The sequence below is a fragment of the Eulemur rufifrons genome, chromosome 12, assembly GCF_041146395.1.
Source record: "Eulemur rufifrons isolate Redbay chromosome 12, OSU_ERuf_1, whole genome shotgun sequence".
NCBI classification, from domain to species: Eukaryota; Metazoa; Chordata; class Mammalia; order Primates; family Lemuridae; genus Eulemur; species Eulemur rufifrons.
The window spans coordinates 23565699-23592598 of record NC_090994.1 but is presented as its reverse complement, the minus strand read 5'-3'; the positions used below and the strand labels follow the sequence as shown (position 1 = coordinate 23592598).

General features: G+C 35.7%; 2 protein-coding genes across 2 annotated transcripts in view; one reads left to right on the top strand and one right to left on the bottom strand.

The window, feature by feature from the left end:
* The window catches only part of LOC138393673 (A disintegrin and metallopeptidase domain 3-like), a 122275-nt gene extending 108161 nt beyond the window's left edge, over positions 1 to 14114 (bottom strand). The window contains exons 1-3 of the mRNA XM_069485052.1: positions 13965 to 14114; positions 8798 to 8853; positions 265 to 343 (exon numbers count right to left, since the gene is read on the bottom strand). Of these exons, the coding sequence (XP_069341153.1) occupies positions 265 to 343; positions 8798 to 8853; positions 13965 to 14114 (285 nt within the window). The remainder of the gene's footprint in view (positions 1 to 264; positions 344 to 8797; positions 8854 to 13964) is intronic.
* Positions 14115 to 14639: 525 nt separating this feature from the next.
* The window catches only part of LOC138393672 (disintegrin and metalloproteinase domain-containing protein 32-like), a 105739-nt gene continuing 93478 nt past the window's right edge, over positions 14640 to 26900 (top strand). Inside the window, exons 1-2 of the mRNA XM_069485051.1 lie at positions 14640 to 14790; positions 18138 to 18217. Coding sequence (XP_069341152.1) covers positions 14640 to 14790; positions 18138 to 18217 — 231 coding nt within the window. The remainder of the gene's footprint in view (positions 14791 to 18137; positions 18218 to 26900) is intronic.

The window sequence follows — 26900 nt, the reverse complement described above, 5'->3', positions numbered from 1 at the left end:
TGTCTTAGCTCCTTCACCCACTTTTTTCTTCCTCAAATTTTTACTAATACATTAAAATAGCTTAGATGTCCTTTCTCGATAAGTGATACTTAAGATTTAAAAAGTAGTTTGTTCTAGTCAATGTGCTTTCAATAGTGATTGCCACATTAGAGTTTGTGATCTGTTTCCTCAATAATTCTGTGGACTATAAGACATTAATTTGCTCTCTAACAGTGGTACTTTAACCACATAAAAATATAAAATTTGGCAGAAATCAAAACTTACCTTTGTAAATGAAGAATCTGGATACATTGCTCCTGATTTGTTGTATAAATACACGAGGAAACGTGGGTGTAAAAATGACCTAGTTCAATCGAAAAAAGGAAAGCTTATTGTAATTATATCATTAATAAAAATAACTTGTAGGACAATAAAATTTAAAAAAATTACTTTCATTTTTCAAGCAAAAACATCCAAAACCTAAATAGACTTATCTCTTCATTATTTGGCTGCATTCTGATAGCAGATGTAGCATATTTTAACATAAGAAAAAATAATAACCTGTATAACCCAGAAACAGTATGGATGCTTTAATGAATTCAAAATGACCAACTGACAAACACAGAGTTATTTTTGGTATTAGCCAGGGCTTCCAGATTTCAACCACAGTTTTCTTTTAAATTCAATTGTCAATAATTTCATGGGATAAACACCTTAGTTAATATTTGCTAACATGTAGCAATAGATTGGTTGCATTAAATAGTTTTCATGAAGTTATACTCTGGTACAAACAACTCCAAAATGTTTACTGGTTTCAAACAACAGTGAGTGTCTTTCACAACTTTACTAATGATTTAGCTCCATGCTAGCACAATAGGGTGATTATAGTTAACAATAATTTATCGTATATTTGAAAATAACTAGAAGAGTAAATTTGGAATATTCTCAACAAAAAGAAATGATAACTATTATAGGTGATGAATATCCCAATTATCCAATTTGATCATTACACATTGTATGCTTATATCAAAATATCACCTGTACCCCATAAATATGTACAACTATTCTAATATTGTATATCTATAAAAAATAAAATAAAAAATTAAAAAAAGAATAAAGAAATCAAATGATAAAGGAAATAAAATCTCTTGAAAAAATGAAGGACTAATGATCAGGGAGAATTAATAAAACACCCCCACGATCACTCACATACACACAAACATGCATAAATGCCTGGACACCAAATCATGTACTAAAAAAAGCATTTAAGATACACTATAGAACTTAAAAATTATTAAAAAGTATTTAAAATGACTCACAAATTCTACACATTACCAAGATGTTATGTAATTATGAGAACATAAAGGATATTTGAAAATAGGCACATAGCAAGAAAGCACGTAATCCATGTATTCTATCTGAAGAAATAATCCGAAAATATTCTAAATAAGCAATATCTGGGACACCATACAAATTTAGTATATAAGGAACAATAAAATGAAGCAATTGTAAACAATAAAACTAGCACTGGAAAGACCTGTAAAATGCAACACAGTTGTTAAGTAAAGAAACTGAAAGCACTGAATTTATATCTTAAGTGTAAAAACAATTTTTAAAAATTCTTTCTATAGGATTAATATGTTACAAATTCAAGATGTGAGAGACATAAAAGAGGAAACCCAAATCCATACAATGAAACATGAATATAACAATAACTTATATGAAAATTTCATTTTTGTAGTATTAAGACAATCAATAGTCTGGGCAGCATATTTGTAAAACAGAGAACAGATAAAAGGTTAATAAAGTAGTAAACAAAAATTCCCATGAGTTAATAGAAAGAATAAAGGAAAGAAAAACAGAAAGATACATCATAGATTGAAAATAAAGAACTGAAAATAAGTGAATAAAAATAAATCCAAAGATAAAACAAAAGCTTAAGAAAGGCAATTCAATCAGAATGGTCAGTAAACATTTGAAAGGATATTGTCTCTTATTAATAACCAGTGAAATGAACATTAAAACAACTACAAAATAACAGTTTTCATCTATTATTAGTTCACAACAATAAATGAGTGAAAATACTCATTTTGTCGAGAAGCAGAGAACAGAAACATTCTGAATTCCTGGTGACAGTAAAATTGTTATAAATTTTTTGAAGTAAATAATTTGCAGTATACAACAAACTTGAGTGTATTCTTAGTTATAATCCATCAATTTCACAGGTGCTAAGAATTCACAGTCAAGGTTATCCAGAAAAAGCTTTTCTTGCTGTTGTTAATAAATAAAATCAATGACGTAAATGAAATATTCATAGGAAACTATAAATAAGGGATAAATATAATTAATGAGATTTAATTATAAGTTAATGAATTAAATCAATATGTAGCTATCATGAAGTGAATTAATGATAGCTACATCTACATGTAAATAACTGAACTCATTTTGTGCATATCAGTAAGAATGAATCTCAACAACAATATTATGCAAAATACTGCATAAAAACCAACCACAAAACCATAACAATATAAAATAAAAGTATCTACTGCTCACAACTTCTAGGTCATGTGAGGGTGGGCTGCTCAGTAGTTCTGCTAATATTGGCTAGGCTTGCTCAATAGTCTGGGACTCAGCTGGATGTTGGCTGATCTAGGATGGTATGAATAGGGAACCCCGGCTGTGCTCCATGTGTGTCTATCCTACAGCCAGCTAGCTCAAGTGCATTTTTGTGGGGATGGCAGACAAACAAGATGGCCATCAGAAAAGCACAAGACTTTCTTCAAGCCTCTATTTAAGTCAGCTAACATCTCTTTGGTTAGACATCAATGTAAATTACAAAGCACAGGATAGACTACATAATTTGTGGGGCCCAAGGTAAAATAAAAATGCAAGACTCTTTATTAAAAGTTATTAATAATCTCTGGGACAGAACATGCATAAACTTGGCCTTGCACAGATAAACTCAGATCCAAGAGCTGGGGTTGAGGAGCTTGGGGGAAGACGTGTTGTTAATACAGAAAAAAAACCACTTGTCATCTATTTGGGCACAAAATCTTCCCTGTTGAGCAGTTAAAGTATCAAGAACTCTTCTAATTTGGAGTAATACTGAGGCCACGATATTTATTTCTGATTATACTGGTTGAAGAGAATGTAAGGTGTCATTAAGACTTTTTTTAAGAGTTGCTGAAATATTAACAGGTGATTTTTATAATTTAGAGACTCTCAAAAAGATCTTTTACAAAAGAATGCAACCCAGAGCTTCTTTGTATGATTGGGTTTGGAAGACAATGAGAGGATCATTTGTAAGTGCTGTTCTAAACATATGAATGAAGGTATCTTTTTGATATAACGGTTTATTTTCCTTAGGGTAGACATGCAGTAGTAGGATTGCTAGGTCAAACTGTAATTCTATTGTTAGTTCTTTGAGAAATCTCCACAGCATTTTCTACGAGGTTGTACTAATTTATATTCCAACAAACAATGTAGAAGCATTCCCTTTTCTCCACATCCTTGCTAAATTGTTTTGTTCTTTTTTTTTTTTTTTTTACTTTTTTATACTTTTTTACTTTTTTTTACTTTTAAACAAATATTCTTACTGGTATAAGATGATATCTCATTGTGGTTTGAATTTGTAGTTTTCTGATGATTAGTGATGTAGAGCATTTTTTCATGTTTGTTGGCCATTTGTGTGTCTTCTTTTGAAAAATGTCAATTTATGTCCTTTGCCCACTTTTTAATGTGGCTGTTTGGTTCTTTGTTGTTGAGTTGAGTTCCTTGTATATTATGGACATTAATTAGTCCCCTGTGAGATTCATAATGTGCAAATATTTTCTCCCATTCTGCTCACTGTCTGTTCACTCTTTTTTTTTTTTTTTTTTTTTGCTGTACAGAAGCTCTTTAGTTTAATTAAGTCTAATTTGTCTATTTTTGCTTTTGTTGCTTGTGCTAGTATAGACACATAGATCAAGGGACCGGAACAGAGAACCCAAAAGTAAATCGTATGTCTACAGCCAACCGGTATTTGACAAAGTCAACAAAAACATACACCAGGGAAAGGACACCCTTTTCAATAAATGGTGCTGGCAAAATATGTATTGCCATATGCAGAAGAACAAAACTGAACCTCTATCTTTCATTGTATACAAAAACCAACTTAGGAAGAATTAGAGACTTAAGTGTAAGACCTGAAACTATAAAAATACCAGAAGAAAACCAAGTGAAAACTTACAGACATTAGTCCTGGCAAAGAATTCATGACTATCACCTCAAAAGTACACGTATTCTTTTAGATACCAATTTTGTTGTTCTAATTCAGGTATGTAACATTGTTAGTTCAATACATTTTCATAAATTATTTATGGAAATCATTCAAATTCTCATAAGTAATTTTATATATTTCATTCAAATTGTGCATTTTAACAATTTCAGCGCTAGCTGACTTGGCATAAAAGTTTGCTAATCCACTCCATTGGTATTCAGGTTCAATTCTAACAGAATAATACACTGTGAGGCTAGCAGAATAGGAGCAAAAAGTTCACCATTTGGGATCCACTTTTATTTTGGAGATCCTACTAGGAGAATCCTACTGTGAGAACCCCTAATCATTTTCATAACATATCAAGATCATGGACTATTCCAAGGGCCTATCTACTGTCTACATAATTATTAACTGATTTGTCTTTAGCAATATTACAGGCATTAGTGAGAGTTTATAACTCTGCAGGTTGTACTGATTGAAATTTGGAAGAATTCCCTTTTTTATTAATTCACATTGAATAGTTAATGCATCCTGCTTGGTATTTCCTTCTGTATTTTTGGCATAAGAATCATTAAAAAAAGTATTAATTTCGGATTATCTAAAGGAGTTTCCTGTAAGTAAATGTGAGGCATCAGCAGTTGTGATACCACACTCTTTGTCATCCTCAGGCAGAGGCAGTAAAATGGCAAATTTAAGTAGATTACAGCCATTGAGATGGAGAATAGAAGGTGACAGGAGATCAATTTTGTAACATGTTATTATTCTGCTTGCTGAAAAATGTTGGGTCTAATAAGAATTTATTAAGTTTTTGATAGCATGTGGAACTTGAAATTAAAGTCCATTTGCTAATACTAGTTCAGATAAAGTTTCTACCAATTTAGCTGCTACTGACATTGTTTTTAAACAATTTGGATATGTTCTGGCCCCTGGATCCAATTGAAAGTTATGATAAGCAACGATGCAATGATGCTATGTCTTCCTCCATGTTTTTGAGTAAGGATTCCCAAGGCCTGATTATCACATTGGTGGAAAAATACAACAAAAGGCTCTGTATTATATAATTTATAAGCCCTAAAGCTGGAGGTTGTTGTGAGGTCAGGGTTTTGTTTTGTTGTTATTGTTGTTGTTGTTTTTTTTTTTTTTTTGTTGAGACAGAGTCTCACTCTGTTGCCCAGGCTAGAGTGAGTGCCGTGGCGTCAGCTTAGCTCACAGCAACCTCAGACTCCTCGGCTTAAGCAATCCTACTGCCTCAGCCTCCCGAGTAGCTGGGACTACAGGCATGCGCCACTATGCCCGGCTAATTTTTTCTATATAGATTTTTAGTTGTCCACATAATGTCGTTCTATTTTTAGTAGAGACGGGGTCTCGCTCAGGCTGGTCTCGAACTCCTGACCTTGAGCAATCCACCCGCCTCGGCCTCCCAGAGTGCTAGGATTACAGGCGTGAGCCACCGCGCCCGGCCAGTTGTTGTTGTTTTTGATTGAACAGCTGTTCATGACTATCTTCCCATAACAAAGGCTCTCGGACAGAGTTTTTTTGTAAATTCACATAAGTGGGATGCCAGCGAATAGAAAATTGAGACCCAAGACCTACAGTCTCTGACAAGTCCCAGGAAACCTCTTAATTGTCTCTTAGTTGTGGGTACAGGGAAACCTTGGATTTTCTTTTCTCTTTCAGGTGAGAGCAAGATTTCTTTGTAGTAAGATTATGTTTTAATTTATAGACTTTTTCTCTAGAAAACAGAAGTTTTTCCACAGAGGCCTGTGGCCCTTGTAAGCTAGCTGCTGTAAAAGATCAATTGGATCTATTTCAAAGTCTTCTTCAACAGGAGAACATAACATCAAATCATTAACATATTGAATAAAAGCAGAATTTCTAGGAGATTGTAAAGTTGACAGGTCTGGATGTAATGCTTGAGAGAAATAAAATGGGGCTTCAGTGAAACCCTCTGGCATTACAGCCCAGGTGTATTGTTGATTTTTCCAAGTAGAAGCAAACAAGTATTATCTCTTCTTGTTAACTGGAATACTAAAGACAACAGAGTAGAGATCCACAACTGTGAACAATTTAGATTCTGTAGGCACATTGGAAACAAAGTCCTAACATTTGGAAACAAGAAATCTTAGTATTACAATTTTATTTATTGCACAAAAGTCTTAACTCTCCAATATCATCTATTTGGTTATTCCACAGGTAGGATTGGAGTGTTGCAGTTACTAGTGCAAGGAATTGTAAGTCTTTGTTTTATTGTCGTGTTTAATTGGTGAAGGTCCTTGAATTGACTCACATTTTAGGAGGTATTTAGACCACGGCTTAGAATAGTGTATTTGGAATTTTATGGGCTCAATATTTTCAACTTTCGCTATGTCAGTTGAGGAAGAAGCATAAACAAATTTGGGTACTTCAGAAAGTTCAGGAGTTGCATATGTTTCAATATTATGAATTTCTGCTTGTAGGTAACAAAGCAGTTCAGATGCAGGAGGGTCAGGAAATTCTAAGATTATTTCTCTCTTTGAAGAGAACTTTGTATGTTTTCTCTATTTAGAAACCAATTCTCATCCCAGTAAATTTACTGAGGTGGTTCACAGAGTAGAAAGGAATGCTTTTCTCAGAATAGTCCAAGCACTATTTCAACTGGCTCAGACATGAGAAGTCTTTGAATTTGACTTGAAACTTTTAAAAATATTTTCTTTACTCCACGGGATATTTTGGTTTATTAGGGTGGGGTTTAAAGTGAATAAAGTGGCCCTGGTAGCCACCAATACTGTACGACTCTCCACATTAATTCTGATCTTTGTTTCCTCATTTTTATTTACAAGTATTATGGGAAGTAACTTATAGAGAATCCCTCAGAACACCATTAGTGTTGATTGTTGTCTCAAGAGTCAAGCCCTTGAGGATTCTATCTAAGGGGGAAATAGTCTGGGCCAAAAGGGGTGGGTTCATTAGGGGTCTGAGTTAGATGACTGGTACAAGAGTGAACAATGTTATTCCAGTGGCCTGACTCTTGACAATGATGGCAGACAACTAGTGGCACAGGGTTTCCTTATTTAGGATATCTTGATTTTAAGTTATACTATGTCTGAGGAAGTCTTCACGTTCTTTGACCCTATAGCTATGGTAGCTATAAACACATGAACATATTAGCCTTTTGATTACTTTCTTTCAGACCCTCATATTTTTTTCTTTTCTAAAGTTCTCCCAAAGTATCCATCCATGATGACCAATTCAGCCATATCAGTGACTTCCCATCCAGTTATATACTTTTTTTTATTAGGTCAACAAGCTCTGGCTGAAGCCCATTAATGAATAAGGCTATAAGGCCTATTTCATTTCTGGCAGAAAATACTCCATGGTGTATTTTCAGTATGAAGTGTTTTAACAAATGAAATTTCCAATCTAGACCTGTAGTCAAAAACTAATTTATCTTTTTTTCTGTTTGCATAATTGAATAAAGGACCAATCAGTTTTGTTGCAGGAAGAAAACAGGAATAGCTTCTAAAAGTTCCTTAGTTGTTTTTCTGGCATCTTTTGGGCCATCCCAAAAGATACAGCTCTTGAAGCGTCAGCAATACTTTCTGTAGACTTATCCCCCTGCTGTGGCCATACATTTACTTGCTTCCCTGGGTCCTAATATCATGTGTATCAACTGATACAATTCAGAAAGCAAGTCTATTTCACCTGGCCCTGCAATGCTCACTGGGGCTGCAGGGCATCTCCTTCAGAACCCACTTCTCTGACACTAAGTTGTTGAAAGAGGAATTGGAGGCACAATAAAAATTCATGGATTTCATTTCTGGAAATGGCAGTTTATGAATTGGAAGCCATCAAACTAAAAGAGGTTTAGGGCTCCAATGACAAAGCATTAGGCAGAGGATTTATCTGGTGAATACAGAAATATAACAAAAATTATTTCTTTGGTCACAGATATAAGAAAATTGCCTGTTTTGGTTTACCTTGTTGGAAAGTCCCTGGTCACATAAGTATATGTCAGTTGGGTGCCTTTGATTGAATGAGATTCCCTTTTGTTTTCCTCCAACACAGCATTTACTGGAAATGACCCCAGTTATATTTCACTTATGTTTGCCATTTAAGCAAGGTTAAAAGCAGCTGGTTTTAAGACCAAGCTCATTTTGTTTGCTCAGGAATTTTTCAGGCCTGGTCTACATTTTAATCTGGTTTTAACATGTGTAATATTAAGTAAAATGCTTAAAATCATATGAATATATAAAATGACATGTGCAGATGAAAAAATATTAAACCTGTACAAATAAAAATTATACTCTTAAATGCTACACTTTTGGTTGTATTTTATGGAGTTAAATAATTTCATTTGTTTGACATTAATTAATATTTACATTATTAAGTTAGAATTTGGCTAGATTATTCAATTTAAAATCTCAAAACAACTTGAAATTCAAGTATAAAATGAATCACAGAGAAGATAGAATATGTTAAATAAGCATAATCTTTATTCTCTTGTTTAAACTCAATTTAGGGTAGTATTGTAAAAATTTAAGTACACTAAAAATAACTGAATTTTAAAAAATGGCCACTTACTGTTTTTCAAGATGGAAAGTGTATGTTTTCCCTTCAATGTCGATGAGATAAGTGATCTGTAACAAAGTATTCAGAGAGAATGTAATTGTTAGAAATTCCAACTTCTTAAAAGTAAAAGCTCGTAATTCTTTCAAATGTATATACTTTTTCATATAAATGTAATTATAGCCTGCATATATCAAAATTGGATGTATGACAGAATTACTTATAATTATATTTAAATAAAATCAAGAAGCCTAAATCTATTTCAAAACTAAGACCATTAGTCATTAGCATTTATTAACTATCATAATGAGATCTGAATTTAAAAGGAAGATTACATTTAGAAATGCTGAATGATACTTGAAGAAACTTGAATTTTGTTATCTTGTTTTACTTTGCAGTTTCCAGCATGAATAAATTGAAAATCAAATAATGCAGCACAGATTCCCTGTTAAGACTATAAGAATGATCCCCTAGCTGCCAGAAATGCTACCCAGAGACAGTCCTCGTCTCCCTGTCCCCTCTGAGAACTGCCTCAGCTAAACAGGGTTATCTCATGCAAAGCCACAACTTTCTGTGACAGCCCACATTTTAGTAGTAGTCCTTCCATGTAATGAAGTTTTGCTGTTACAGACAGATTTAGTACAGTGATATCTTCACGATAAATTGGCCTCTCTATCAGTAATAAAGGCCCCTTTTATTTCTGGAAGAATTTTTAAGGCATTTTTATTTAATCCAACTTTATTGAGATATCACTGACAAATAAAATTTGTATTTATTCAAGGTGTACATAATGCGTACAATATGACATAATGATAGACATACAAACTGTGTCTGCTTGTCTCACATAGCATAATGTCCTCTAATTTCATCCATTAGAAAGAATTAAGATTCTGGAAATAAATCCATAAAAATGTCTTTTTTCCAACAGAAGTGCCTATTTAATTAAATGGAGAACGGATGGTATTTTCTATAAATGGAGTTAAGTCAATAGATACTCGTATGAGAATAAAGTCATACATGTACGCCTGTGCCTTCTGCATTAATAAAATTTAGAGATGATCCCACACACAAATATCAAAACTAAAATTATTAAGTTTTTCGTAGAAAATATACTAGAATATTTCCATGTCCTTGAGTTGGCAAATAATTCCTAAATAGAAGATAAAAAAAGGCTATAGGCCGGGCACAGTGGCTCATGCCTGTAATCCTAGCACTCTGGGAGGCCGAGGCAGGTGGATCCCTCGAGGTCAGGAGTTCGAGACCAGCCTGAGCAAGAGCGAGACCCCATCTCTACTAAAAATAGAAAGAAATGATCTGGCCAACTAAAAATATATATAGAAAAAATTATCCGGGCATGGTGGCACATGCCTGTAGTCCCAGCTACTCGGGAGGCTGAGGCAGAAGGATCACTTGAGCCCAGGAGTTTGAGGTTGTGGTGAGCTAGGCTGACGCCACGGCACTCACTCTAGCCTGGGCAACAAAGCGAGACTCTGTCTCAAAAAAAAAAAAAAAAAAAAAAAAGGCTACAAAGTAAATATTTGATTAAATGGATAACATCAAAATTAAAATCAAAAACTTTTGTTCATCGTAAGGTATCATCAAGAAACTTAAGACAATCCCTAGAAGGGAGAGTGATATTTGTAATTCATATCTGATTGGCCCATAAATATTCAACAAGTCAGTCATCATCACTATTCATCATGGGATGCAAAATACCCAAAAAAGATAGAGAAAAAATAAAACAAACACATTGCAAACAATCAAAGATTGAGAATACCTAGTCTTAGCAAAAAAATTAAACAACTAAAACTCTCATGCACTGCTAATGGAAGGTAAAAGAGGATAATCACTCTAAGAAACAATTTACCATATATATATATATGCTCTTACTCTATAAACCAGCATTTCCCTACTAGATATATGCTCACGAAAGCAGACATCAATGAAATATTTGTTTCTTTATAGCAGATTTACTTGTAATGTCTACAAACTGTAGACAGTCTCTAACAACAGGTTAATAAATCAATTTTTAGGATACCGTACAGTTACTAAAAATATGAAATACTTGAAACAACACAGACAAATCACAAGAATAGTAGGTTGAATGAAGAAGCCATACACAAAAAGAAGTACTCCTGTATGATCTCTTTCACAGGAAGTTAAAGGTAATAAAATAGTAAAGTTGGATATAGCAGAAAAAGGCAAAAGACATTTCTGAGGAGTATGATCTGAGTTAGTGCAAACAGGAGTTTAGACATGCAAAAGAAATTTCAGATTTGTGCATTTTGATAAAATTATACACATTTCTCCATTAATATAGTCTGGAATGGGGGTCAGGGATAGGATTTCAATAAGGTTTCACTTTTTTAAATAAGATATGAGTATTAATATTGTTTACTTGAACTTATGTAAGCTTTAAGATATACTTTCATAACTTTAAGTATTTCCCTTAAATTATAATTTATTAGGCATATATTTTTCCATGATTCTTTTTGCTTTTTAGTATGTTTTCATTTCAAATATTACATATTTTTCCTTCTCCTTTTTTCTTTAGTGTGTCTCACTGAAATATGTTTTATTAATATACTATTTGCAGAAATCAACTTTTGATGCTGTGAATGCAGGCTATTTTAACTTATAATAGTTTTCTCTTTCATTAATTCTATACCTTAATTTTAGTATCATTTTAACAAATTTTAAGGGTATAAATATTTTTCTACCATCTTAACTGAATAATTTTCTGTTTTTCATTAGTTAAATATTGTTAGTGATAAGTTATGACCCTATGCAATTTTCAAACATAACTCAAATTTCTGTAGGTAACTGATTAATTCTTGTCCGTTATTTATGGTATAATATCCATTATTATTTATGATTTCTTCTTCAACCCATAAAATGTACAGAAATTCATCTGCAAATTTCCAAATGAATTTTCCAATCTTTTTTTAAATTTTACCTTAATAGAATTGTTACCAGATAATTAATTTTATACTATCAGTATTTGATTTTTAATTTTCTTTCTTTGCTATCATCAACATTTTGTTGAATGTTTTACATATTCTCAAGAAAAGTGCACTTTACTTACAGTGGAGATTGAGTTGAATTACAACTGGATTAGAAAAACTCTATTTCTGGGGATGCATATAAGTCTGGATGTTGCTGACTCTTGGCCAAGACAAAAGTAGTGAGATTTATAATGGGCTTTTTAGGGCACAAAACTACCCTAGCCAAGTTAACTTCTTCAATGTTTGTCTATTTTCACAAGGCTGGCTTGACTACTCCAAGAGTCAATGAAAGCTTTTAGGTGAGTTCCCCAAAGCCAAAACTCCTCCCATAGATCTTGTTGGTAAAAGCCAGAGACTTGGCATGTTCCAGGAGCACAAAGACTGGGCTCATAGAGATCTCACTGTGGATGTTTTGTTTTGTTTTGTTTTGTTTTTGATTGCTGATGCTTTCCTGAATGCTCTTCTTCTTGCTACATGATATGCATTGTCATTAAATAAAAGCCTTAAATATGTGATGCTCTGTAGACTCTAGTGAGTCCCCCAAAATACCAGAACTGGAGAAAACAATGCATTCAGTTCATTGGGTTCACATTCCATATATGTCCATTGAATAACATATTCATTTTTGCTCAAATTTTCTTTATCAATATTTTTATGATTTGTCTATCAGCATTTGAGTAAAACATTTTAATATTGCACTGTAAAAATGGATGTGATAATTTCTCCCTCTAGTGCTACCAGTTTTAGCATTATATGTACTGAGGGCATTTTATTAAATTCATAAAAATTTATAATTGTTAGATTTTCCTAATGAGCGAAATATTTTATCATTACGTAATACTGTTTACCCGTATCCCTCATGAGTGTGTGTGTGTGTGTGTGTGTGTGCTCGTGTGTACTATCTGCTGTTTTTCTGATGTTATCATGGTTAATCATCTTTTTTTCTTGATTAGAATTTTTCCAGTATATGGTATGAATACCTAGACATTTTAAACTCTAAATACTTATGGTCTGGTGTAGTATCTTTTATAAATACATAATCATTAGACTTTTTTTTGATGCCAGAAAGTTAGACAGACCACACAGACTATAAAATTTGCCTTAGTTGTCTGAGAGTTTTTCAGTTGACATTTCAATATTCCTCTTAGACCTTTCTACTGAAATTAAATCTACACTTCTTCCTCAAAACACAATGTCCTAACCAAAACTGCTAAAACTTAGAAAAAGAGACGTCAAAATCAATAAGAAAGGAACAAGAAAAAAATTCAAATAGTTAATAGAGAACACATAAAGGCACAGCATCTTTAAAAGTTGATCAAAATATACCCTAAGTTAGAAATTCATTATGATGCTCACATTAGCAGAGATAAAAAGATTGAACAAAATCTGGTGAGGGATCAAGAATATATGCATCATCATTGTTTGCTAATTAGAGTCATATGCAATGCAACTTTTCCAAAAGACATTTTGTAATATATACCGAAAAAATTTAATGGCTTGCCCAATAATCTTATGAAAAAGTAAACCCAACTTTATAAATAAATGAAAAAGAAAATAACACTCATATATGATCATTAAAATATATGTGAGCATGTGTGTACATGTCTAAATATTCATATATTCAGATTTTCTATATTTGGAGACAGATGTGGACATTCACTTCATTCACAACTCTCTGTACTAATCTAAATTTAATCTTACAATGTACACACTTTATTATTTTAATCAGATTAAAATGGTATTACTTCCATTTTTACAAAGGATTTATGCATACATGCATATACAAATACAGGCATGGAGATATTTTTATATACTGCCATTTTAAAATAATGTTACTTGGTAAATATTAGTATGACCTCAGTATATAAAAATATATAGTTAAATGTACATATTTTCTAAAACAGTCCAATAAACTGTATATGTAATTTTGTTACAGGAATTTGGGGCATTTTCTTCCGAGTCTCTTTTAAAGTAGTTATACAGCATTCATGTTATTACTTGAAAACTGAAAAAAAAAAAATCAAACATTTGCTCTCATTCAGGCCAAATAACTCTTCAGCACAGCAAATTAGAACACAAATGAAATTTCACAAAGGGATATTACTGAATTGATTAGGGCCATGCAGTTAAGTAAAAATAAAACATCTACAATATTTTTAAAGTGATTTCTTAATTACATGAGTTTCTGAAACATCGCCGTCCCTGGTCTCAATCTTTCGTGGCACTGTAATTTGCAGAAACCGGGTTTCAGAGTCTGTAGGAAGGAAAAACCTGTGTGAGCCTTCCCAGTGGACAGCAGCGTCCTCGTTCTTCACCTGTTCTCTCATCTCACATCACTCTTTAAACTTCCAACACACACATACACACACACACACACACACACACGTGTCAAAAAAATACTCTGTCCAATCCCAGGGGGAGTCTCCCGTATGAGTGGGGGCTGGAGTCTTCCGGCCCCACCCCGCGTCCCTCCCTCCCGCACCCCCAGGAGCTAGCAAGTCCTCCTGTGCAAGGTCGCAGTGAGAAACCGCTGTCCTGGGTCTGCACTTCTGGGGCGCAGAAGCTGGGCGGGCTCGGATGGCCCCTCCCCAGCCCGGCCTGAGCTTCTGGAACCAGGAGGCGCTGCCGCCCTGGCCAGGGGCACCAGGCGGGAAAGGCGGCCCTCGTTCCAGCAGGTTCTGCACTTACGCTGGCCGGAGGTCAGCCGGCCCAGGCCTGCGAGGATCAGCAACAGAGACAGCATTGTGTGGCCGGTGGCCTTGCCACAGTGACGGCCGTTGCTGGTGGAACAGCTGCAGCTCAAGGCCACAAGTCCCCGGATTCTCCCCCTGGTGGGGGAGGGGCAACGGGGGATGGAGGCGCCCGCCTGGGAAGGGGGGTCCTCCCGCCGCCAACGGCCGCCGTTCAGTCACCGCTTGGAGCCCAGAAACCGCAGCATGTTCCACCTGCTGCTGCTGCTGCTGCTGCTTGCCGGGCTCTGGGGCCTGCCAGCCGCCAGACCCGGTAAGACGACCGAGACCCTGTTACTCTTGCACTCACATAAGCATCTCAGAAACTTCTTGAACTCCACTAAAACTCCAAAAATCTGACTTTCCCCGGATAGTATTTTTCCTACCTAACTTATCCTGCAGGTGATAATAATTTGTGTTGCAATACAGAAAAGTGAAGCTTTGCCACAGAGGTACATTGTGGCAGGAAAGGTAGGAAGAGTTCCCAAAAATGTAAAATATAGTATATAGTAGGGGAGATTTACATGCAAGTAAAATATTTCGATATGTTCTTATTTTCCTTCTCTTTTTACATACTATTCTGGATCTTGCTGGAAGGTGGAGATCAGCGTGTTGTCATGGTTGGATTACATGAGGGTTTTTTTCCTGGCTTGGAAACTGCTGCCTTCTCCCTGTGTACTCAGGGAAGAGTGACCTCTTCTTTGCATGCAGGGACAGAGGGCAGGAGCAAATTCTCCCAGGTCTTGAGGTCTTTAATCCCATCACGAGGGCCCCACCCCATGACCTTGTCTGACCCCAATTACCTCCCAAGGGCCATCCCAAATACTATCACATTGAGGGTTAGGGATTCAACATGTGAATTTTGAGGGTTATATTGAGTCCATAACACATACGATATTTAAATGCAGTGGTTCTCAAACTTTGAATTCAGAACTCCTTTACGCATTAACAGTTAAATTCTCAACCAGCCTTTGTTTATGCGCATTATATATCTGTCAATGGTTATATTAGATATTAATATAGAAATTTAAGAATGTGTATTCATTTGAAAATAACAGTGATAGACCTGTTACATGTTAACATAACTAATACATTTTGAAAATAAAAATATTTTCCAAAACAAAAAAAATCAGAAGAATGGAATTGATTTACAGTTTTGTAAATCTAATGCCTGCTTTGATAGAAGACAGCTAGATTCTCATATCTGCTTGTGCATCCGATCTGTTGCCACGTATTTCATTTGAAGTATATGAAGAAAATCCAGCCTATATAGTTGGAAAAGGGAGAAGTACTCTTTTTAGATAATTGAGAGTATTATTTGGATACTACACCAGAACTTCACAAACAGTAAAGATTAGTTGCCATGTAGAATCTACAGCATATCAATGAACTTTTATTTATTGTATTTATAAAAATAATAAAGATATTGTATGTTTGTTTATTTTTTCTTTTAATAACATTGGTCACAAACAATGAGTTTTTCTTAATATGCCGTATTAAAATCCACTGGTTTATCTTGAACTTTGATATTTTACTCATGTATTTTTTTAATGGGCAATAATAGTTGTTTTCTAATTTTAATTTTAAATTGTGAAATGCACATAAAATTTACCAACTTACCATATTTTTTAAATTAATAAAGTTTATTTTTTGGAGCCGCTTTAGGTTCACAGCACAATTGAGCTGAAAATACAGAATTCCCATGAAATCCCTGTCCCCACATATGCAGACCCTCCCCCACTATCAACATCTGGCACCACAGTGGTACAGCTGTTACAATTGATGAGCCTGCATTGGCACATCATTACCACTCAGTGCCCATACTTTACATTAGGGTACACTCTTGGTGTTGTACATTCTATATGGTTTTGACAAATGTGTAGTGACATGCATCTGCCATTGTGGTAGTGTACAGAATATTTTCCTTGCCCTAAATATCCTCTGTGCTCTGCCTATTCATACCTCCTTTTTCACTAACCCCTGGAAACCACTGATGTTTTTACTGTCTTCATAGTTTTGCCTTTTCCAGAATGTCATACAGGTGCAATCATATAGTATGTAGCCTTTTTAGATTGGCTTTTTTCATTTAGTAATATGTATTTGAGATTCTCCTATATATTTTCATGGCTTGATAGCTCATTTATCTTTAGTGCTGAATAATGTTACGTTGTCTAGATCTACCACAGCTTATTTATGCATTTACCTACTGAAGGACATCTTGGTCACTTCTAAGTTTTTGCAATGACATTGACTTCCTCTTTTTCAATTTGGATGTCTTTTCTTTCTTTCTCTTGCCTGAGTGGTCTGTTTAAGACTTCCAATACTGTGTTGAGTAGGAGTGGTGAAAGTGGGCATCCTTGTCTTGCTCCACCCCTTACAAGAAAGGTTTTAAACTTTTCTCCATTCACGATGATGATAGCTGTGGCATTTAATGATTACAGTTACTTTTATTCTCATTTTTTTCTGTACCTTTATACCATGGAATGATACGTTTCTACTTCTACTTGTTTTCAGATTTAAGTCACATTTTTTGACCACTGCCTGCAGTAGATTTGAGTAAATCAATAGGCTTATGTGGTCTTCCTTTTATTCTGCTACACTTCCTGACACACACACACACACACACATATATATATATGTATATATATAATCATGTCTTTGTCATTATAGCTTTTAACATTTGCATCTATTGTATAACTATAATCCCATGGTTGTCTTTTATTTATTTATTTATTTATTTTTATTTCAGCTTATTATGGGGGTACAAAAGTTCAGGTTATATATATATTGCCGATGCCCCCCCATCCCACCCAAGTCTGAGCTTCAAGCGTGTCCATTCCCCAGACAGTGCACATCGCACTCATCATGTAGGTATACACCCATCCCCTCCCCCCCATCCCCCTGCGTCAGAACTTCAAGCGTGTCCATTCCCTCAAGAATGGTTGTCTTAACCTTTATTCTATATTTAAGTTTATTTAATGCTCGCTACTAGGCCTTTTACCACAACTCTATTAAATATCTACCTTTTGCCTCTGTATTAGAATGACAGTTTTGCTGGGTATAAATTTATAGGGTTCTCACTTTGTTTTCTTAAAGTTTTTTAAGACATTATTATTGAGTCTTTCAACACTGAATACTGTTGTGAAAATTCTCAAGCTGGCCTGCTTTCCCTTTATACCCACCATGATTTTTTTTTTCCTTTTTATCTCATATTCCCATGCGATTCTTTATCCTGGAATCCCAATAACTTTAGTACAATATTTCTCAGCTTTGATAATTATAATCTATTATTCCTTAAATACATTGTACTAGCTAGTCTATTGTTTTAAATCTTTTATTTCAGGAAAGTTTTCTTAAAGCATTATCTTTGATATTTTGGATGTGTATTTTCTGTTTTCTTTAGGAACAATACATTTTGTGTAAGATGAATACCTCTTCCCCACTCATTTCTTGATCTTTCATAACTATCTTCTCTGTTTTTCAAATTAAGTGTTTTCAAGGTTTTAATAGTACATAGTGATGAGCCACCCATATATGCATAAGTAAACTTTATGAAAGGAACTGAACGGATATTCATTCAAATTTAAGATAGGGTTATTAACTTTTTTTTTATTTCTTCAGGTTTTCAAAACTCATTTCTACAAATCATAGTTCCAGAAAAAATCCAAACAGATACAAATGGCACTTCAGAAATAAACAACGTAAGAGACATTTTTTCATAATCTAAATGGTTATATGAAATTTCTTATTTTTATTACATATCTGTGAAATATGTCAAGCCCATTTTAGTGTGAATATAATTATCTAATGTTTCTACTGATAAGTAAAGTTTTTACAGTAAAAGCAAATATATAAGTCAGGCTATTCTGTTTTATTTAACATTTGTCATTTACTCATGGTAGATTATTTTTAAAGGTTCATGTACAGAAAATAGTGTAGAATAATTAAGTGTCTTACCTGAGTTATATCTAGGAGGGCAACATGATTAGAATAATTTTCTTCAAAATGTCTAAGAAAATATCTTTTCACTAAGTCTTCCGTTTTCATTCTCCATTCTGGCACCTACCAGTTCTCAGACAGGAAGAAACCTTTTATTTTGTTATTTTTATTAGAAAGGGAAATATTGTTTTTCACTTATTTATTTAACAGATATTTCTCAGGACTTGCCATGTGCATAAATATATGCTAAGTGTGTTTGGAGATAAAAAAAGAAAGAAAGAAAATTAATCCAGCCCGGTTTATAAGTGGCCAATCTTTTTATAACACTTTATTTTTAACAGTCTTATTGAGGTATAATTTACACACCACAGAATTCACCCATTTTAAGTGATGATTATTATTGTAGCACATAAATGGAGTTGAGCAAACATTACCACAATCCAGTTGTAGGATATTTCTGTCGCCCTAAAATGTTCCCTCATGCCCATTTGCAGTTCATCCCCAGCCTTTGGAAACCACTGATCTGTTCTCCATCTCTACAAATTTGCCTATTTATTGACATTTCATATGCATGGAAACCTACAATCTGTAGGCCTTTGCATTAGGCTTCTTTCACTTAGGTTTATCCATTTTGTTAGCATTTATCAGATCATTTTTATTTCTTAATAAATGTGGCTGTATCACATTTGCTTATCCATTTACCAGTTGATAGACATTGGGATTATTTTCAGATATTCTATATTATGAATATTATTTCATGAACTTTCATATGTGGACATATATTGTCCTTTTTCTTGGGTAGATTTTTAGGAGTGAAATTGCTGGGTCATGTGGTAAGTTTATGCTTAACATTTTTAGAAACTGTCATACTGTTTTCCATAGTGACTGTACCAATTTACATCAGCAATACATGAGTGTTCCAATTTCTCCACATACTTATGAACATTTGATGTTGTCTGTCTTTTGGATTAAAGCTCTTATAGTGGGGGTGTAGTGATATGTCAGTGTGGCTTTAATTTGCATTTCTATAATGAATAATTATGTTGAGCATTTTTTGTGAACTTATTAGATATTTACATACCTTTTTGGTGAAAGGCCTATTCAAAAGATTCATCCATTTTAAACTTCAGCTTTCTTTTTTAGACTTCAGCTTTTTATTTCTTTATTTTTGGGTTCTATGAATTCATTATACTTTATGAATACAAATTCTTTATCAGATATATAATTTGTAATTATTTTCTTCTAATTTCTGGCTTGCCTTTTCATCTTCTCAGTGGTGTTTTTTTGAAGCACAAACATTTTCAATTTTGATGACATGCAGTTTATCAAATTTTCTTTTTATGGATCTTGTTTTTGGTTTTGTATCTAAGAAATCTGTTACAGACTAAATTGTGTTCCCTCAAAATTCATATGTTGAAGCCCTAACCCTTAATGTGACTGTATGTGGAGATAGGGCCTTAAGGAGGTAATTAAGGTTACAATGAGGTCCTAAGGGTGGGGTCCTAATCTAATAGGACTGCTTTACTTAAAAGAGGAGGAAGAGATACTAGGGTATCTGCACACAAAGAAAAGGTTATGTGAGGATACAGCAAGAAGGGAACTGTCTGCAAGCCAGGAAGAGAGACCTCACCAGAAGTCAATCCTGCTCCATCCTGATCTTGGATTTTTAACTTCCAGAGCTGTGAGAAAATTAATGTTTGTTGTTTAAACCACCAAGCCTGTGATGTTTTGTTTAGGCAGCCTGAGCAGACTAATACAGATTTTGGTACCATGAAGTGGGGTACTTCTCTAACAAATAGCTTTGGAACTGAGTTGACAAAGGGTAATGACCAGAGGAGGTTTGAGGTATATGTTAGAAAAAAGCCTAGATGGCCTTGAGGGGGCTGTTGCTAGAAATACAGATGCTAAAGGCAGTTCTTTTAAGGGTTCAGAAAGAGAAGAGTTATAGGAAAGCTGCTATAGCCTTAGAGAGTACACATATCATTATGAACAGAATGTTGGTAGAAATGTGAACATTAAAGGTATTTCTCGTGAAGTCAAGGGTGGAAATGAGAAACATGAAGGAGATCTTTGGTATAAAGTGGCAAAGAACTTGGCTGAATGGTGTTGTAGTGTTTTGTGGAAGGTAGAACTTGTGAGGGGCAACCTTGGGTATTTAGCAGGGGGTATTTCTAAGCAAAGTGTCAAAGGTGTGGCCAGTTTTCTCATCATTGCTTATAGTAAAATCCAAGAAACGAGAGATAAGTTGAAGGAATTGTTAAGCAAAAAGGAAAAAGAACTTGAAGATTTGGGAAATTTTCAGCCTACCCATATTTCAAAAAATGAGAAAGCATGTTCTAGAGAGAACACCGAAGGTGTAGCTGGACAATCACAGTATAAAGAGATTACTCATGATTTAATCAGCCATTTTAGCTGAAGCCAGGAATAGGGCTGGGATTATACTAGCAGAAAAACAGCCAGCTGGGACTAAAGGGAACAGAGAAAATGGAACAGAATGAAGGAAGGCTGTTGGACTTCTGGGATTCTACAGAACAGGACAATAGAGCTATCTGGCTTCAAACATGCGTTATCCTTCAGGAAGAGAGAATGACCCTGAAGGTGATTCAGAGATTGTCATGGCTGCCACCCTACCACAGGCCCAGGGGCCTAAGCTGCTTTCTCCCTGGTTTCAGAGAGTGGAGCCACCTCCTTGGTTTCAGTAGGCTGGGATGCCACTGTCCAGTACCTCAGGGCCAGAACTGTGGGGGCAGGGCTACTCCACAGAGCTGAGGGAGATCTGGATCATCTGGACATTGCATAGAACATCATGTTGGATGACTATAACAATTGCATGAAGTTAACTAGACTGTGTGAAACATGGCAAGCATTCTGGATGCCCCGGTAAACGCATGGCCCCAGAGGGTGTGAGATAAACTCTGTAAAGATTCAGGGACCTGATGCATCAATGCATAAGATTTTCAGGGTCTGGTGGTCAGTGGCATGCTTCCACATCCCTTCAAAAATAAAGAATAAATGGCCGCACCTTCTGCCTTCTGTCTCTAAGGAAGAGCCACAACAGTGGCTCTCTTGCTGGGCCTGTTGGTTTTGAGGCAGCACAATTTGCATTTGGAAATGCTACTCTGATCCATTTATTGGATGATTGAGAAGTCTGCCAGTTTCAAAGGGAGTCTGGAATAAGAAAGCTCTACATCAGGCCCAGGTTGCAGTACTAGCATCCCTGCTGCTTGGGCTATTTGAAGACCACTTGATATTAGAAGTATCTGTGGTGCAAGCAGGTGCTGTGTGCAGTCTCAGGCCAGCCTCAGTGGGAGAGTTGTAGTGCAGAACCCTGGGCTCCTGGAGCAAGGCCTGTTGTCTTCAGTCAAGAACTGTATGCCATTCAGAAAGCAGCCTCGGGTATGTTATGGGTTTTCACAGAAACTGAGAATCTGATCATGGTACATTGAATAATGACTGTGTGACCAAAGCTTCCCATCATGAGTAGGTGCTGTTAGATTCACCAGATCATAAAGTTGTTGTGCCAACAGCACTATGAGTAGGTCCAGAGGGCACAAATAAATTGAGTGAATAGATCCCCATGTCACCCTCTATTGTATTCAGTAATGCCTCTCTTTTAGCTTCCACCTGTGGACTCATGAGCGGTCTCTATAAGGATGTAATGAAAGAAGGAAACATAAATTGAGCTTGGTTCATTAATGGGTTGTCTTGGTACATTGGTGCAAACCAAAACTGGATTGTTGCTTCACTATAACCCAATTCTTAAAGATGGTGGTTAGGGGAAATCCTCCCAGTGGGTGGGCTTCAGGTGGTACAACTGGTTATCCACTTTGTGGTGAGAGGGAAGTAGCCCAAGATAAAAATATACACGGACTTATGGGCTATGGTGAACGGTTTGGCTGTTTTGCCAGGTCCTGAAAAGAGCAATATTGGAAGATTAGTTCAAGGAAGAAGCATGTGAATGGACCTATGATAATGGGTACAAATTGTGGAGATCTTGCTTTCATGTCAGTGCACACCAGGGAGCATCCACTGGGAAAGAGTCACGAAATCAGCAAGTGGATAGAATGAAGCAGTCAGCCGATGGATGTCAGCCTCTGTTCTTGGCTGCCCCAGTGCTTGCACAAATGGTTTCAGGAATGAAATAGCCACAGTAGTAAAGAATCAGACTATGCATGGGTCCAACAGCACAGACTCTCTCTCACCAAGGCTGTAGTTACTGCCACTGCTGAATCTCTGATCTATTAGTGATAGAGACTGATGCTAGGCCCTAGATATCATACCATCACTTGAGGAGATCAACCATCTGTAATGTTTGTTAGTATGTTGAGTACATCAGACCCTTTTTGTCCTGGAAGGAGCAAAGATTTGTCCTTATTGTTCTTGACACACAATTCTGAGTATGCGTTTGCATTTCCTGTCTAAAGTAGCTTGGCCAGCATCACTCTCTGCAGTGCACTGGCCAGCCCTACTATCCAGGGTTTTATCAGGGTCTGATTTATGGACATGGCATCAAATCAAAGATACACTTTATGGCAAATAAAGTGGGTATATAACCATGGGACCGCCTGACCCTATCACACATGGCACCATCCGGAAGCAGCCAGCCTGGTAGAGTAATGAATTGGCTACTTAAAGAAGCAGTTAAACTCTAGATGGGAAATGGCGTTTGCAAAGATGGGGTATTACACTTTAGAGTGTAGTGTATATATTAAAGAAATGGCCATTGTCCAAGGGCTACAAAGTGGTTGTAGAAATGCCCCTGCTTGTCACCACTTGTGATGAACAACTTGGGGTTATTTGATTCTGTTGCCTACAACCTTATGCTATGAAGGTTGAAGGTTCTGGATCCCAGTGAGAGGGGCTTCTACCAGGGAACACAGTAAACCTCCTGCTAAACTTAAAGGTACAACTGGCTTAAGGTAGTTTTTGGCTCTTCAAGACAGTAGAACAGGAAGGAAGGAGTAAAGGAAGAAAGAAAAAGAAAACGAAAGGAATTGACAAACTGGCAGGATAAGTAACTGATTTACTGTGATCTTCATGCGGAGGTAGGGTTGCTGCTCAATAATGGGGGCGGAGAGACCCGTGTTTGGCATGTAAATGATCCACCAGGACTTTAAAAAAACTTCTCATGCCTAGTTTTAGCTGTAAATAGGAAAATACAGCAAGGATTGCCTGATAATTGTTACTGGCGGCTCAGGACCCTCTGGGAGGGGCATCTGGATCGCCTCATCCACCCCATCAGGCAAGCCACTTAGAATAGCAGAAATGATGGCTGAGGGTGAGGGTCGAAGACAATCTAGAATAGATGGTAGAGCAGGAAGGTGATAAGTGCCAATTGGGGTATCAGCATCGGGGCTGCTAGGGCGGGGCTGTAGCAGGTGTTGTTGGTGTGTCCCCAGCCCCCAGTCCCTGGCCAGAATCACTTCATCAGTTCAGTTTGGGTCGTACATCATCCCCTGGCTCATGGGGTACAGCTGCAAGAGTCAGCAATCTTTTCTGGGGAATTGCCTCTGGGTTATGGAGTTACTTCCTGACTCCATACCCCAGGGAAGCCCTTGAGCCACAGAGTAATTGGTAAGGGGGTACAAACCACAGCTCCCTTGCCACCAGGTGGGAAAGAGTCTGGAGTCACAAAACTCCAGAGCTCCCCCAGGGGATCAGCCTGAGGCTAGAATGTACTTGAAATCATATCTACTTTAGCTTCATCTCTCTCTCCCTATCCTGCTTCTGTCACTCCCTAAAAAGTTTATCCTGAGAGGGCTCCTGCAATACAGCACTTGCAAACGTATCCAGGTTTCAGACTCTACTTCTAGGGAATCCAACCTAAGACACTGTCTAACAGGTCCATGGTTTTTGTGAAACAGAAAGGTGAATTTTCAATGTAGGTTTCTGTAAATTCAGGTAAATCTACTTTGTTCAATTCCCCGAATGCCTAAAGGTCTATAGGGGTTCCAGACCTTTACTAAAATATATTTTGAGAAGGTCGGTGATTTGGATAATATATGAGTAGGTGAGCAGGAAGAGAGTTTTCTGAGTCTTTTGAAGTTATTCCAGTACTTTGCAAATAACATTCTGGTATACTAATTTGAAAAATCATATGGGGGAATTCCCAGAAAAGATGGAATTTCTTTTTTTCTCTCTTTTTAGTTGACAGATAATAATTGTGCATATTTATGGGATACAGAGTGATATTTCAACACACATATAAAATGTGTAAAGAACAAATTAGGGTAATTAGCATATCTATTACCTCATTTACCGCTTCTTTGCATTGTGAACATGAAAATACTCTCTTCTAGCTTTTTGAAAATATCCCATAAATTATAGTTAACCATATTCACACTATAGTTTTGTAGAACACCAGAACTTATTTCTTCTATCTACCTGTAATTTGTTTCCGTTAACCAACCTCTCCCCATCCTCCTCTCCCCCTGGCCTTCCCAGCCTCCAATACTCACAACTCTACTCTCTATTTCCATGATCTCAAAATTTATTTTAGCTCTCACATATAAGTGAAATGTATGGTATTTATTTTTTCTGTGTGTGATTTATTTTGCTTATCATAGTATCCTCTGGGCTCATCCATGTTGCAGCGGATTACAGAATTTCATTCTTTTTTATGGGTGAATAGTATTTCATTGTGTGTATATTTCACATTTTCTTATCAGTTCATCTGTTGATGGACACTGAGTTTGAATCCATATCTTAGACATTGTCAATAGTGCTGCAATAAACATGGAGGTGCAGGTATCCCTTTGATATACTGATTTCTGTTAGCCAGTGGTGGGATTGCTGGAATGTGTGGTCATTCTGTAGTTCCATTTTTAGTTTTTTGAGAAATCCTATATTGTTTTCCATAATACTAATTTACATTCCCAAGAACAGTATTCCCTTTTACCACCAATAAGAGTTCCCTTTTCTGCACATCCTTGCCGGTGTTTGTTTTTTTGCTTTTGTTTTTTGGGTTTTTTTTTTTTTTTTTTTGCTTTTTGATAATAGCCATTCTAACTGGAGTGATAAAATATCTCATTGTGGTTTTGATTTACATGTCCCTGATGATTAATGATGTTGAGAATTTTTTCATACACCTGTTGGCCATTTGTATATCTTCCTTTGAGAATGGGATTTTTTTTTTTCTGTTGAGTTTTTTGAGGTTCTTGTTTATTCTGGATATTAAACTCCTGTCAGATGAATAGTTTGCAAATATTTTCTCCTATTCTACAGGTTTTCTCCTCACTCTGTTTATTGTTTCCTTTGCTGTGCAGAAGCTTTTCAGTTTAATACAGTACCATTTGTTTATTTTTGGTTTTGTTTCCTGTGATTTTAAAGTCTTAGCCGTAAAGTCTTTGCCAGACAAATGTCCTGAGGCATTTATCCTGTTATTTTTTTTTTTTTACTTTTCTATTAATTATATAGTTTTGGGTATTACATTTATATATTTGACCTATGTCGAGTTGATTTTTGTACATTGTGCAGATGGGGCTCTGGATTCATTCTTCAGCATGTGGCTGTCCAATTTTCCCAGCACCGTTTATTAAAGAGGGTGTCTTTTCCCCAATGGATGTTCTTGATGCCTTTGTCAAAAATGAGTTGGCTGCAAATATGTGTATTTACTTCTAGGTTCTGAGTCAGGTGGTGAGATGCCTCTATCTCTGTTCTTTCACTCAGGATTGCTTTAATTATTCAGCATCTTTTGTGGTTTCATACGAATCTTAGGATTTTTTTTTCTATTTCTATGAAGAATGTCATTGGTATTTTGATAGGGATTGCATTGAATTTTTAGTTTGCTTTGGGCAGTATGGTCATTTTAACAATATTAATTCTTCCAATTCATGAGTTTGAGATGCCTTTCTACTTTGTCCTCTTCAGTTTCTTTCAACAATTTTTTTTTAAATTTTTTTGTAGGGATATTTCTCCTCTTTGGTTAAAGTTATTTTTATATTTTTGTAGCTATTGTAAATGGGGTTGTTTTCTTGATTTCTTTTTTGGCTGGTTTGTTACTGGTGTATAGAAATGTTACTGATTTTTGTATATTTTTGTATTTTGCAAAATTACTGTATTCATATTTCAGTTCTTTCAGGTTTTTTGGTGGAGTCTTTAGGTTTTTCTATAATCCTGATAACAAAGGACAATTTTATTTCCTCCTGTCCAATTTGGATGTCTTTTATTTCTTTTTATTACATAATTGCCCTGGCTAGGACTTCCAATGCTTTGTTGAATGGGAGTGGTGAGAATGGGCATCCTTGTTCCAGTTCTTTGAGGAAAGAGTTTCAGCTTTTCCCCATCCAGTGCGACGTTAGCTGTGGGTTTGTTATATATGGGCTTTATTATGTTCAGGTATGTTCTTTCTATGCCTAGTTTGTTGAGAGTTTATAATCATGAGGGGACATTGAATTTTATCAACTGCTTTTTCTGTAATTATTGAGATGATCATATGGTTTTTGT